General features: G+C 43.5%; 1 protein-coding gene across 2 annotated transcripts in view; it reads right to left on the reverse strand.

The window, feature by feature from the left end:
* LOC129861316 (sortilin-like) overlaps window positions 1–14,437 on the reverse strand; it is a 52,259-nt gene that overhangs the window by 13,620 nt on the left and 24,202 nt on the right. For both annotated transcript variants that reach the window (XM_055932630.1, XM_055932631.1), the window contains 7 exons: window positions 13,368–13,417; window positions 12,553–12,680; window positions 12,203–12,347; window positions 9,793–9,948; window positions 8,925–9,134; window positions 2,467–2,635; window positions 2,024–2,214 (listed from right to left, as the gene is read on the reverse strand). In XM_055932630.1, the coding sequence (XP_055788605.1) occupies window positions 2,024–2,214; window positions 2,467–2,635; window positions 8,925–9,134; window positions 9,793–9,948; window positions 12,203–12,347; window positions 12,553–12,680; window positions 13,368–13,417 (1,049 nt within the window). The remainder of the gene's footprint in view (window positions 1–2,023; window positions 2,215–2,466; window positions 2,636–8,924; window positions 9,135–9,792; window positions 9,949–12,202; window positions 12,348–12,552; window positions 12,681–13,367; window positions 13,418–14,437) is intronic.

Consider the following 14,437-nt stretch of genomic DNA (forward strand, 5'->3'; position numbering starts at 1 on the left):
AGGTACTGGGTACTCAGTGTTATAATGCATGTCTAGGTACTAGGTACTGGGTACTCAGTGTTATAATGCATGTCTAGGTACTAGGTACTGGGTACTGGGTACTCCAGTGTTATAATGCATGTCTAGGTACTAGGTACTGGGTACTCAGTGTTATAATGCATGTCTAGGTACTGGGTACTGGGTACTCAGTGTTATAATGCATGTCTAGGTACTAGGTACTCAGTGTTATAATGCATGTCTAGGTACTAGGTACTGGGTACTGGGTACTCAGTGTTATAATGCATGTCTAGGTACTAGGTACTGGGTACTCAGTGTTATAATGCATGTCTAGGTACTAGGTACTGGGTACTCAGTGATATAATGCATGTCTAGGTACTCCAGTGTTATAATGCATGTCTAGGTACTAGGTACTGGGTACTCAGTGTTATAATGCATGTCTAGGTACTAGGTACTGGGTACTGAGTGTTATAATGCATGTCTAGGTACTAGGTACTGGGTACTGAGTGTTATAATGCATGTCTAGGTACTGAGTGTTATAATGCATGTCTAGGTACTCAGTGTTATAATGCATGTCTAGGTACTAGGTACTAGGTACTCAGTGTTATAATGCACGTCTAGGTACTAGGTACTAGGTACTCAGTGTTATAATGCATGTCTAGGTACTCCAGTGTTATAATGCATGTCTAGGTACTCCAGTGTTATAATGCATGTCTAGGTACTCCAGTGTTATAATGCATGTCTAGGTACTCCAGTGTTATAATGCATGTCTAGGTACTGGGTACTCAGTGTTATAATGCATGTCTAGGTACTAGGTACTGGGTACTCAGTGTTATAATGCATGTCTAGGTACTAGGTACTGGGTACTCAGTGTTATAATGCATGTCTAGGTACTAGGTACTAGGTACTCAGTGTTATAATGCATGTCTAGGTACTAGGTACTAGGTACTGGGTACTCAGTGTTATAATGCATGTCTAGGTACTAGGTACTCAGTGTTATAATGCATGTCTAGGTACTCCAGTGTTATAATGCATGTCTAGGTACTAGGTACTAGGTACTCCAGTGTTATAATGCATGTCTAGGTACTCAGTGTTATAATGCATGTCTAGGTACTAGGTACTGGGTACTCAGTGTTATAATGCATGTCTAGGTACTGGGTACTCAGTGTTATAATGCATGTCTAGGTACTAGGTACTAGGTACTGGGTACTCAGTGTTATAATGCATGTCTAGGTACTGGGTACTCAGTGTTATAATGCATGTCTAGGTACTCCAGTGTTATAATGCATGTCTAGGTACTCCAGTGTTATAATGCATGTCTAGGTACTAGGTACTAGGTACTCAGTGTTATAATGCATGTCTAGGTACTCCAGTGTTATAATGCATGTCTAGGTACTCCAGTGTTATAATGCATGTCTAGGTACTCCAGTGTTATAATGCATGTCTAGGTACTAGGTACTGGGTACTCAGTGTTATAATGCATGTCTAGGTACTAGGTACTGGGTACTGGGTACTCAGTGTTATAATGCATGTCTAGGTACTAGGTACTGGGTACTCAGTGTTATAACGCATGTCTAGGTACTAGGTACTGGGTACTCAGTGTTATAATGCATGTCTAGGTACTGGGTACTCAGTGTTATAATGCATGTCTAGGTACTGGGTACTCAGTGTTATAACGCATGTCTAGGTACTAGGTACTGGGTAGTCAGTGTTATAATGCATGTCTAGGTACTGGGTACTCAGTGTTATAATGCATGTCTAGGTACTGGGTACTCAGTGTTATAATGCATGTCTAGGTACTGGGTACTGGGTACTCAGTGTTATAATGCATGTCTAGGTACTAGGTACTGGGTACTGGGTACTCAGTGTTATAATGCATGTCTAGGTACTAGGTACTGGGTACTCAGTGTTATAATGCATGTCTAGGTACTAGGTACTAGGTACTGGGTACTCAGTGTTATAATGCATGTCTGTATCACATCATTAGCCTACAGTAGCTGTATCCCATGGTATTACCAGTACTCACAGTCTCTAGTGAGCAGCTCTCTGAAGTCGATGGTGACTGATACCCAGTACTGACTGAGCAGAGAGTCTCTGTAGCCCCAGACACTGACGTTCATAGACCTCGCCCCCGGCTCCGACGCTAGCCCTGTGAAGTGGATGGGATCGCTAGTGAACTGGTGAACGTGCCAGCACTGGCCCTCGTCTGTGGAAAACCTGACAGGAAAGAACACATTACTGTACATCAGCACAATTGTCATTGAGGTGTTTTATTTTACGTTTAAGTGATTTCTTTCTTTCTTGGGCCTCTCTGCATTCTAGCCTGGGTACCAGTTTGTCTTACAGCCGAATAGTCCGAGACTGGGATCCAGGCTTCCTGCATCGCCTGTCTGAAAAGACACCCTGATCTATTCCCTATACAGTACACAACGTTTTGACCAGAGCTCTTCTTTTGACACACAGACGTACTTGATGTCTTTGATGGGCTGAGTAGAGTGTTCCACGGCCACCAGCAGTCCACCAGAGTCCAGGATGGCATAGTGGTGAGGTCCCTCCAGGGCCTGCAGCCAAGTGTAACCTCCATCATCTGACACAAATACGTCAGGCTTCATCACAGAGATGGCATCGCCCACACTCCCTGATGGGTTAAGGGGGTCAGAGGGGAGAGGTTAGAGGTCAAATTTAAATAGACAACAAGGTGTAGCCTCTGTCATCTGATAGTTTAACTATTTATTAAGTTACTGTATATTCTTCAAGAATACATTTTCTATTCAGTGTATCATTCATTTAAAATATATATATATTTTTTTAAATGGATGTACCAATCTGTTTAGAAAACAGATGATGTACCTTCTGAACCATTTGACCCTGTCAGGGGAAGAAACTCCCAGCCCTATCCATAACACAGTGCACAGCAGATCCTCTTCACTCATAACCACAGTCACTTAGTGGTGCGATATCCATTACATTTTGCACGTCACCATTTGCATGCCAAAGGAGAGCGGCACACTCTAGGAGCTCAGATGCAAAAATCTATATACCCTGATGAAGACAGCTTGTCTGTCGAAACGTTGGACGTTACATTTTTGCATCTGAGCTCCTAGAGTGTGCGGCTCTCCTTTGTTTTTACGTTTTCTACTCCGCTGGCCAGCACCTCGCCTAAATAGGTGTGTTTTTCTTTTTCTTCTAGACCATTTGCATGCCAGCCAGGTGTGGTCCATCAAGGTGATGGAGTGACACAGGTGTGTGTGTGTGTGTAGGTGTGTGTGTAGGTGTATGTGTGATCAGCTTCTACTTGTCAACGTAACATCAGCTCTAGAGACTTTCCAGACCTGGAGGAGAACTCCGTCCATTCAGGTGTGTTCCTTTTACCTCAGAACGTGTGTCTAATCCAGACCTGGAGGAGAACTCCATCCAATCAGGTGTGTTCCTTTTACCTCAGGACGTGTGTCTAATCCAGACCTGGAGGAGAACTCCGTCCAATCAGGTGTGTTCCTTTTACCCCAGAACGTGTGTCTAATCCAGACCTGGAGGAGAACTCCGTCCAATCAGGTGTGTTCCTTTTACCTCAGGACGTGTGTCTAATCCAGACCTGGAGGAGAACTCCGTCCAATCAGGTGTGTTCCTTTTACCTCAGGACGTGTGTCTAATCCAGACCTGGAGGAGAACTCCGTCCAATCAGGTGTGTTCCTTTTACCTCAGAACGTGTGTCTAATCCAGACCTGGAGGAGAACTCCGTCCAATCAGGTGTATTCCTTTTACCTCAGAACGTGTGTCTAATCCAGACCTGGAGGAGAACTCCGTCCAATCAGGTGTGTTCCTTTTACCTCAGGACGTGTGTCTAATCCAGGCCTGGGTTCAAAGACTATTTCAACTACTTTCCAAGACATTTGTTAGGTAAATCATTGGAAGAATTATTTTTTTTTTAAACACACAATTAGTTGAATATTTGATATGTTTGGAATTACACTTGGAAAGTATTGGCATGTATTTGAAAATACTATAATATACAGTATTTATACAAATACATGCTGTGCTACATTTAAACCGTGTATTTAAAATGATGTATATGGACATATTTAGAAAAAGTTGGTTATTTATAGGACATTATTTGAAAATACTTTCAAATAGTTCCAACAGAGGTAGGTGAATCAGTCCAAATTAATTTAAAATACTCAGATATTTATATTACTATCAATCAAACACACGTGTATTTAAACTCAGTTCTGATCTAATGTATGAAACAAAATGGGGGAAATGCTAGTTTTGCAGAATTTTGATAATTTTATCAGATGTGTTGAATAAGACATTAAGTGTCATATCATTTTCTGATATTGAGTGATTTCCTTAAATTGACTGAGTAGAAATGGAATTCACCCCAAAATCTTGATTCTTTTGATTGATACCTGCTTTACCGTACCGTTGCAACAGGTATAAACTCTTTACCATTGTCGAAGCATACTAAAGCCCACACGCCAATCCAGAAGGTGAAGACATGAGCATCTCAGAGACAAACAGAACCTCAGTAGCTGGCCTCCATGCACAAGGCACATACATCAACACTGCTTCCTGCGCACTCAATCTCATCCTGAGTGTCCCCACCAATGGCTACGTCCTGTGGCTGATCATGACTGGAGCGGGAGGGACAATGGCCTCGAGAGTTATTCTCTCTCAACCTAGCCGTGTCCGAGGTCCTCTTCTGTCTTCTTTGGTTGTGAGCATACACAGCAAATCAACTGCCGTCTCAAGTCTTGCAGTATTTGTTATGGGTCTCTTGTACACTGGTCGACCCTTGTTTCAAAGCAGTATCTGTGTGGAGCGCTACCTGGCGGTGATTCACCCTGTAACCTTCCTGAAGTTCAAACCCCTGAGATACAGGGTGGGCTGTTGTGGTGCTGTCTGGCTGATAGTTCTTGGGGCCGGTTTGTTCGGTGTGCATCTGATTGAAATATCTATATACATCTATGCTTACTTGGTGCTGTACCTCCTCCTGACATTTGTGAAGGGGTTCTGCTGCCGTTCAGTTCTCATGGCTCTGAAACGGTCTGGGCCGGGGGAAGGGGACAAATAACATGAAGATGAGGGGCATTTAAGATCATTTTGATGATCCTGGTGTCTATGATGGTGAGTTACCTCCCCGTTATTGTAATTCTATCTTTATCTATTGTCCCGAATCATGCTGAAATGCAGTACTTCACACATGCCATTGGTTAATCCATTTTTGTGATCACTGGGTTTGTGCAGCCCCTCCTCTATGTCCACAGGACTGGGAAGCTGCGCTGTACCAGGGCTCTCTCAATCTAGTTCCTTTCTCTTCTTCCTGATAGATGTTTTAAAATGTTTTGGGCATTATTTATTTCTATGTTTTGATAATCAGGATATAATTTGTTGTTTGTTTTGTTCTATAAATATTTGAAAATGGGGAGGAGTTTTCTACCTCTCCTGCAAATGCTATTTTGACTTGCCTTTTAAACCCTCATCATCACATTGTCTTGTATTTTCCTGTGTGCAAATAAATAAATAACTTAATTAAAAATGTAATCATTCTGTGAGGATGAGGTGAGGAGACTACCTATTAGACACAACTGATTCGAACATTGTATATTGGCGGTCCTCTGTAGATCAGTTAGTAGTACATGGTCCTCTGTAGTTAGTAGAACATGGTCCTCTGTAGTTAGTAGAACATGGTCCTCTGTAGTTAGTAGAACACGGTCCTCTGTAGCTAGTAGAACACGGTCCTCTGTAGTTAGTAGAACATGGTCCTCTGTAGTTAGTAGAACACGGTCCTCTGTAGTTAGTAGAACACGGTCCTCTGTAGTTAGTAGAACACGGTCCTCTGTAGTTAGTAGAACACGGTCCTCTGTAGTTAGTAGAACACGGTCCTCTGTAGTTAGTAGAACATGGTCCTCTGTAGTTAGCAGAACATGGTCCTCTGTAGTTAGCAGAACATGGTCCTCTGTAGCTCAGTTAGTAGAACATGGTCCTCTGTAGTTCAGTTAGTAGAACATGGTCCTCTGTAGTTCAGTTAGTAGAACATGGTCCTCTGTAGTTCAGTTAGTAGAACATGGTCCTCTGTAGCTAGTAGAACATGGTCCTCTGTAGCTCAGTTAGTAGAACATGGTCCTCTGTAGTTCAGTTAGTAGAACATGGTCCTCTGTAGTTCAGTTAGTAGAACATGGTCCTCTGTAGTTCAGTTAGTAGAACATGGTCCTCTGTAGCTAGTAGAACATGGTCCTCTGTAGCTCAGTTAGTAGAACATGGTCCTCTGTAGCTCAGCTAGTAGAACATGGTCCTCTGTAGCTCAGCTAGTAGAACATGGTCCTCTGTAGCTCAGTTAGTAGAACATGGTCCTCTGTAGCTCAGTTAGTAGAACATGGTCCTCTGTAGCTCAGTTAGTAGAACATGGTCCTCTGTAGCTCAGTTAGTAGAACATGGTCCTCTGTAGTTCAGTTAGTAGAACATGGTCCTCTGTAGCTCAGCTAGTAGAACATGGTCCTCTGTAGTTCAGTTAGTAGAACATGGTCCTCTGTAGCTCAGCTAGTAGAACATGGTCCTCTGTAGCTCAGTTAGTAGAACATGGTCCTCTGTAGTTCAGTTAGTAGAACATGGTCCTCTGTAGTTCAGTTAGTAGAACATGGTCCTCTGTAGCTCAGTTAGTAGAACATGGTCCTCTGTAGCTCAGTTAGTAGAACATGGTCCTCTGTAGCTCAGTTAGTAGAACATGGTCCTCTGTAGCTCAGTTAGTAGAACATGGTCCTCTGTAGCTCAGTTAGTAGAACATGGTCCAGGATAGTTGGTTCGATACCCGAGACCACCAGTAAATGTATGCAGCATGAATAAGTTGCTTTGGATAAAACTGTCTGCTAAAAGGCATATACTGTATTATATTATTACAGGGGTGTCACACTAATTGATTAAAAATAATATAATATACAGTGCCTTTCGAAAGTATTCCAACCCCTTGACTTTTTCCACATTTTGTTAATTTAGGTTCTAAAATGTATAAAATAGTTCCCCCCCTCATCATTTCTACACACAATACCCCATAATGACAAAGCAAAAACAATTTTTTAGAAACTGAAATATTGCATTAGCATAATTATTCGAACCCTTTACTCAGTTCTTTGTTGAAGCACCTTTGGCAGCGATTACAGCCTCGAGTCTTCTTGGGCATGACGCTACAAGCTTGGCACACCTGTATTTGGGGACTTTCTCCCATTCTTCTCTGCAGATCCTCTCAAACTCTGTCAGGTTGGATGGGGAGTGTTGTTGCACAGCTATTTTTCAGGTCTCTCCAGAGATGGTCGATCGGGTTTAAGTCCGGGCTCTGGCTGGGCCACTCAAGGACATTCAGAGACTTGTCCCTCAGCCACTCCTAAGTTGTCTTGGCTGTGTGCTTAGGGTCGATGTCCTGTTGGAAGGTGAACCTTCGCCTCAGAGGTCCTGAGAACTCTGGAGCAGGATCTCATCAAGGATCTCTCTGTACTTTGTTCCGTTCATCTTTGCCTCGATGCTGACTAGTCTCCCAGTCCTTGCCGCTGAAAAACATCCCCACAACATGATGCTGCCACCACCATGCTTCACCGTAAAGATAGTGCCAGGTTTCATCCAGACGTGACACTTTGGCCATTTAGGCCAAAGAGTTCAATCTTGGTTTCATCAGACCAGAGAATCTTGTTTCTCATGGTCTGAGAATCCTTTAGGTGCCTTTTGGCAAACTCCAAGCAGGCTGTCATGTGCCTTTTACTGAGGAGTGGCTTCCGTCTGGCCACTCTACCATAAAGGTCTGATTGGTGGAGTGCTGCAGACATGGTTGTCCATCTGGAAGGTTCTCCCATCTTCACAGAGAAACTCTAGAGCTCTATCAGAGTGACCATTGGGGTCTTGGTCACCTCCCTGACCAAGGCCCTCCTCCCCCGATTGCTCAATTTGGCCGGGCAGCCAGCTCTAGGAAGAGTCTTGGTGGTTCCAAATGTCTTCCCTTTAAGAATGATGGAGGCCACTGTGTTCTTGGGGACATTCAATGCTGCAGACATTTTTTGGTACCATTCCCCAGATCTGTGCCTCGACACAATCCTGTCTCGGAGCTCTACGGACAATTCCTTCAACCTCATGGCTTGGTTTTTGCTCTGACATGCACTGTCAACCTTGGACCTTATATAGACAGGTGTGTGCCTTTCCAAATCATGTCCAATCAATTGAATTTAAAACAGGTGGACTCCAATCAAGTTGTAGAAATATCTCAAGGATGATCAATGGAAACAGGATGCACCTGAGCTCAATTTCAAGTCTCACAGCAAATGTTCTAAATTAATTATGTAATTAATCAGTTTTTTATTTGTAATACATCTGCAAACATGTCTTATGGGGTATTGTGATTATGTCATTATTCTGAGGATTTGTTTTTATTTAATCCATTTTAGAATAAGGCTGTAACGTAACAACATGTGGAAAAAGTCAAGGGGTCTGAGTACTTTCCGAAGGCGCTGTATGTCTTTTAGATTACGGGAGAAGGCCACAGATCAGTGGCTGAGTCTAGACTTGAACCACAAGTGTTAACACTGGACCAGACTCAGGCACAACACAACGGCCTGGTCTTTTTGATTCATCAAATTGAAAACAGTCATGGACAGTTTAATGATGATGAGATATGTGTATGTGTGTGTGTGTGTGTGTGTGTGTGTGTGTGCGTGCGCATGTGTGTGTGTGCGTGCGTGTGTGTGCGTGCGTGTGTGTGTGTGTGTGTGTGTGCGTGTGTGTGCATGTGTGTGCGTGTGTGCGTGCGTGTGCATGTGTGTGCGTGTGTGCGTGCGTGTGCATGTGTGTGCGTGTGTGCGTGCGTGTGCATGTGTGTGTGCGTGCGTGTGCATGTGTGTGTGTGTGTGTGTATGTGTGTGTGTGTTTATATGCTTGCATGTGTGATTTACCGTGAGCCATGACGAGTCCTACAGCGTTTGGTTCACTGAGAGGCAGCATGGGGACGTTCAGTTTCATAGCCGTGCTGTAAGCTGCGTGGATGTGGAGACTGCACTCGTCGGGGTCTTTGGCTGTGGAGTCACACTTGGTGTTGGCAGGCTTCTGCAGGGGCACCCATTCCCCTCCCTGGTCGAAGGACACCACGGACTGCACCGAGCCGTCTGGGGGACAACAATACAACGACGAGACAGAGGTTATTCTGTGAGACATATAGATTATAATCCAGCGTTTCTCCATCTATGGCCCTGCTGTAGATATGCAGCTGAACTCACACTGAACAGCTAATGAAAAGTCATTCATCCTCATAACTGTTCTGGTGGAACACACCGCAGTCTGACAAACACACACCGCAGTCTGACACACACACACCGCAGTCTGACAAACACACACCGCAGTCTGACAAACACACACCGCAGTCTGACACACACACACCGCAGTCTGACAAACACACACCGCAGTCTGACAAACACACCGCAGTCTGACACACACACCGCAGTCTGACACACACACCGCAGTCTGACACACACACCGCAGTCTGACAAACACACCGCAGTCTGACAAACACACACCGCAGTCTGACAAACACACACCGCAGTCTGACAAACACACCGCAGTCTGACACACACACCGCAGTCTGACACACACACACCGCAGTCTGACACACACACCGCAGTCTGACGAACAGGCGTCTGGGACACAATCATGTGGACTTTTTCCTGCCATGCACCATGGCTTTGGAACTCCCTTTCTTTGCCATCTCAGGCCTGCACTAACTGTTGGGGGATTTAAAGTGTGTGTGTGTGTGTGTGTAGTCCCTACCCTCTGCCAGTATACTGGTGATGAAGACCCCTCGTAGAGAGGTAACGTTGGTGAAGTCAGTGTCTCCCCCTGTGGTGGTGTAGAGGTGACGCCCCAGAGACTTAGAGTACACTGTACCCCTGTCGTCTGACACGTAGATGCTGCCAAAGCCTGTGTCTGGGGACATATAGGAGAAGAACTGTATTTGGGTACTGTAGATAAGAAATTGAGAAAAGTGAGAGGAGGGGAGGAGGACAAGAACAGGGCAGGAGAGGAGACGAGGAACAGGGCAGGAGAGGAGACGAGGAACAGGGCAGGAGAGGAGACAAGGAACAGGGCAGGAGAGGAGACGAGGAACAGGGGAGGAGAGGAGACGAGGAACAGGGGAGGAGGAGGAGGGGAGGAATAGTGGAGGAGGAGGGGAGGAGAGGAGACGAGGAACAGGGGAGGAGGAGGAGGGGAGGAATAGTGGAGGAGGAGGGGAGGAATAGGGGAGGAGAGAAGAATAAGGGAGGAGAGGAGGAACAGGGGAGGAGTGTATGAGAGGAGGGGAGGAGGAGAGGAACAGGGGAGGAGAAAATGGGAGGAGGAGAGGAACAGAGACTTAAACAGTGCCTCTGTCATCTGACACATAGATGGTGCCAAAGCCAGTGTTCAGGGACATAAAGGATTAGGTCACTGCGACAACTGTATTAAAATAGATTAACAATGGAGAAAAGTGAAGGAGAGGAAGAGAGGAGACATGGGAAGTGTCTGGAGACAATGAAACTAAGTTATGATACATTTAGAAACTAAAAGGAGAACTTTTAAGAGCAAGTTGTTCCATGTAGTGAATCTGTTTTTCAATGCATTTGTATGGGCTAATAGCGATAAGGCCCTCCAACATTGTTTTAAGGAATATATATACACACAATACAAGTCAAAAGTTTGAACACACCTACTCATTAAAGGGTTTTCCTTAATTTGTACTATTTTCTACATTGTAGAATAATAGTGAAGACATCACTACTATGAAGTAACACATATAGAATCATGTAGTAATTTTAAAAAAGTGTTAAACAAATCAAAATATATTTTATATTTGAGATTCTTCAAAGTAGCCACCAGCTTTGCACACTCTTGGCATTCTCTCAACCAGCTTCATGAGGTATTCACCTGGAATGCATTTCAATTAACAGGTGTGCCTTGTTAAAAGTTAATTTGTGGAATTTCTTTCCTTCTTAATACATTTCAGCATATCAGTTGTGTTGTGACAAGGTAGGGTGGTATACAGAAGATAGCCCTATTTGGTAAAATACCAAGTCCATATTATGGCAAGAACAGCTCAAATAAGCAAAGAGAAACGACAGTCCATCATTACTTTAAGACATGAAGGTCAGTCAATGTGGAACATTCCTTGAACTTTGAAAGTTTCTTCAAGTGCAGTCGCAAAAACCATCAAGCGCTATGATGAAACTGGCTCTCATGAGGACCACCACAGGAAAGGAAGACCCAGAGTTACCTCTGCTGCAGAGGATAAGCTCATTAGTTACCAGCCTCAGAAATTGCAAGGGTTTTTCTTTATTTTTACTATTTTCTACATTGTAGAATATTAGTGAAGACATCAACTATGAAATAACACATATGGAATCACGTAGTAACAAAAAAAAAGTTAAACAAATCAAAATATATTCAATAGAAACCCAAGCAATGGACATTAGACAGGTGGAAATTTGTCCATTGGTCTGAGTCCAAATGTTAGATTTTTGGTTCCAACTGCCGTGTCTTTGTGAGACGCAGAGTAGGTGAACGGATGATCTCTGCATGTGTGGTTCCCACCGTGAAGCATGGAGGAGGAGGTGTGATGGTGTGGGGGTGCTTTGCTGGTGACACGGTCTGTGATTTATTTAGAATTCAAGGCACACTTAACCAGCATGGCTAAAACAGCATTATGCAGCGATACGCCATCTCATCTGGTTGGCGCTTAGTGGGACTATCATTTGTTTTTCAACTGGACAATGACCCAAATCACACCTCCAGTCCATGTAAGAGCTATTTGACCAAAAAGGAGAGTGATGGAGTGCTGCATCAGATGACCTGGCCTCCATAATCACCCGACTCCAACCCAAATTAGATAGTTTGGGATGAGAAAATAGTTAAAAAAATATTTGATGAGTGTCCAAACTTTTGACTGGTACTGTATATATGTATATTTTTTAATAGACTTCAAGGGGTCTTAAAATTCAAACTCAAATAGCTAAATTATCCTTGCTATGACCTTCTTTAAAACAAGTAGAGGAAGACCAGAATACAGAAAGAGAGGAGAAGAGAGGTCAAGAGGACATGAAAGGATGAGGAGAGAACATTGATCCTGTTAGGGTCCTCTCCAACATGGTTAACGAGAGTGACATTGTGTGGGGGAAAAAGAACACAGTATAGGCTATTGACTGACCCCCTGGTTCATCCACGTGCATGAACACCATGTCGTCATTGGCTGACAAGATAGAATAGAACTCCTCGTGGCCAACCGGAGGCAACTGAGCCATGTTCCACTCCTCCCCCTGGTTAGTCGACACATGGATCATCCTCAGAGTGCCCTGGGTGAGGGAGGCAGAGACAGAGAGAGAGAGAGAGAGAGAGAGGGACAGACCGAGAGGGACAGACAGAGAGATGCAAAGATAGAGTGCGAGGGAATGAGAAAGAGAAAGAAAGTGAGAGGGAGATAGAGAGAGAGATGGGATCAGCTAGGCCTTAGGCTTAAAGAACAAGCTCAAACAAAACAAGTACACCACACACACTTACAGTTCCAGTCATAACAGAAGCAAACAGGAACTTTCCGCCCAGGCCGAAGGAGAAGATTTTAATGGCAACAGTCTTGATGGTCTTCCCGTAGTCTGCCGTCTTTCTCAAGTCCAGCATCCCCCTTTCATCTGAGAGAGAGAGAGGGATAGAGGAAGAGACAAAGAGGAAGAGACAACGAAAGAGAGAGTGATTGATCGAAAGAGAGAGAGAGAGAGAGAGAGAAAGAGATAGATGGAAAAAGAGAGAGGGATTGAGAGAGAGAGAGAGAGAGAGAGAGAGGGATTGAGAGAGAGATTGATAGAGAAAGAGAGAGAGAGATTGATAGAGAAAGAGATTGATAGAGAAAGAGAGAAAGAGATTGATAGAGAAAGAGAGAGAGAGATTGATAGAGAAAGAGAGAGAGATTGATAGAGAAAGAGAGAGAGAAAGAGAAAGAGAAAGAGAAAAAGAGAGAGAAAGAGAAAGAGAAAGAGAAGAGAGAGAGAGAAGAGAGAGAGAGAGAGAGAGAGAGAGAGAGAGAGAGAGAGAGAGAGAGAGAGAGAGAGAGAGAGAGAGAGAGAGAGAGATTGATAGAGAAAGAGAGAGAGAAAGAGAGAGAGAAAGAGAAAGAGAAAGAGAAGAGAGAGAGAGAGAGAGAGAGAGAGAGAGAGAGATTGATAGAGAAAGATGTTTACTTTTATATATTCTTATAGTTATAAACTGTGTCAAGTCATTTACCTCGGCATCCATGTCAACTATTTATGTCAGTCTGTCATGAGAGACTATGAAATCATTTAAGTTTATTAGCTATTTGAATGGATGTCAGTGTCACTCACTGCAGGATCCATTGAGGTTGGTGGTAAAGAATATGTTACTGTCCATCCCCCTGGAAACAGAAAAGACAAGCTGTCATACATTACTGTACAGCATATACCCTTTATAAACATGTACAAGCTGTCTCCCACACATTACTGTACAGCATATACCCTTTATAAACATGTACAATCTGTCATCTTACATTACTGTACAGCATATACCCTTTATAAACATGTACAATCTGTCATCTTACATTACTGTACAGCATATACCCTTTATAAACATGTACAAGCTGTCATCTTACATTACTGTACAGCATATACCCTTTATAAACATGTACAAGCTGTCTCCCACACATTACTGTACAGCATATAGCCTTTATAAACATGTACAAGCTGTCACCCACACATTACTGTACAGCATATAGCCTTTATAAACATGTACAAGCTGTCTCCCACACATTACTGTACAGCATATAGCCTTTATAAACATGTACAAGCTGTCTCCCACACATTACTGTACAGCATATAGCCTTTATAAACATGTACAAGCTGTCATCTTACATTACTGTACAGCATATACCCTTTATAAACATGTACAAGCTGTCATCTTACATTACTGTACAGCATATAGCCTTTATAAACATGTACAAGCTGTCTCCCACACAGTACTGTACAGCATATAGCCTTTATAAACATGTACAAGCTGTCTCCCACACAGTACTGTACAGCATATAGCCTTTGGAAACATTTACAAGCTGTCACCCACACATTACTGTACAGCATATAGCCTTTGGAAACATTTACAAAATAGCCAAACATGTTTTGTTTTAAGTACAGCACCATGGTCACTGTTTTCAAACTATAGTGGAATGAAATAGGACCTCGTTGAGGATATACTTTGGGACACACCGGTAACAGTTGAAAATACGCTGTTCCTGCTGTCCTAAAAATGACCTTGGTGTTTTATCATCGGAGCGCTAATTGTCATGGTGCCACATGCCTCTATGGTTAGTTTACCACACGTCCCCCGTCCCGCAGACTGTTAGAGCCGTGCCCTTCTCAAATAGGTACTTTGCTCCAGCGGTTTC

The sequence above is a fragment of the Salvelinus fontinalis genome, chromosome 8, assembly GCF_029448725.1.
Source record: "Salvelinus fontinalis isolate EN_2023a chromosome 8, ASM2944872v1, whole genome shotgun sequence".
In the NCBI taxonomy this organism is placed as follows: domain Eukaryota; kingdom Metazoa; phylum Chordata; class Actinopteri; order Salmoniformes; family Salmonidae; genus Salvelinus; species Salvelinus fontinalis.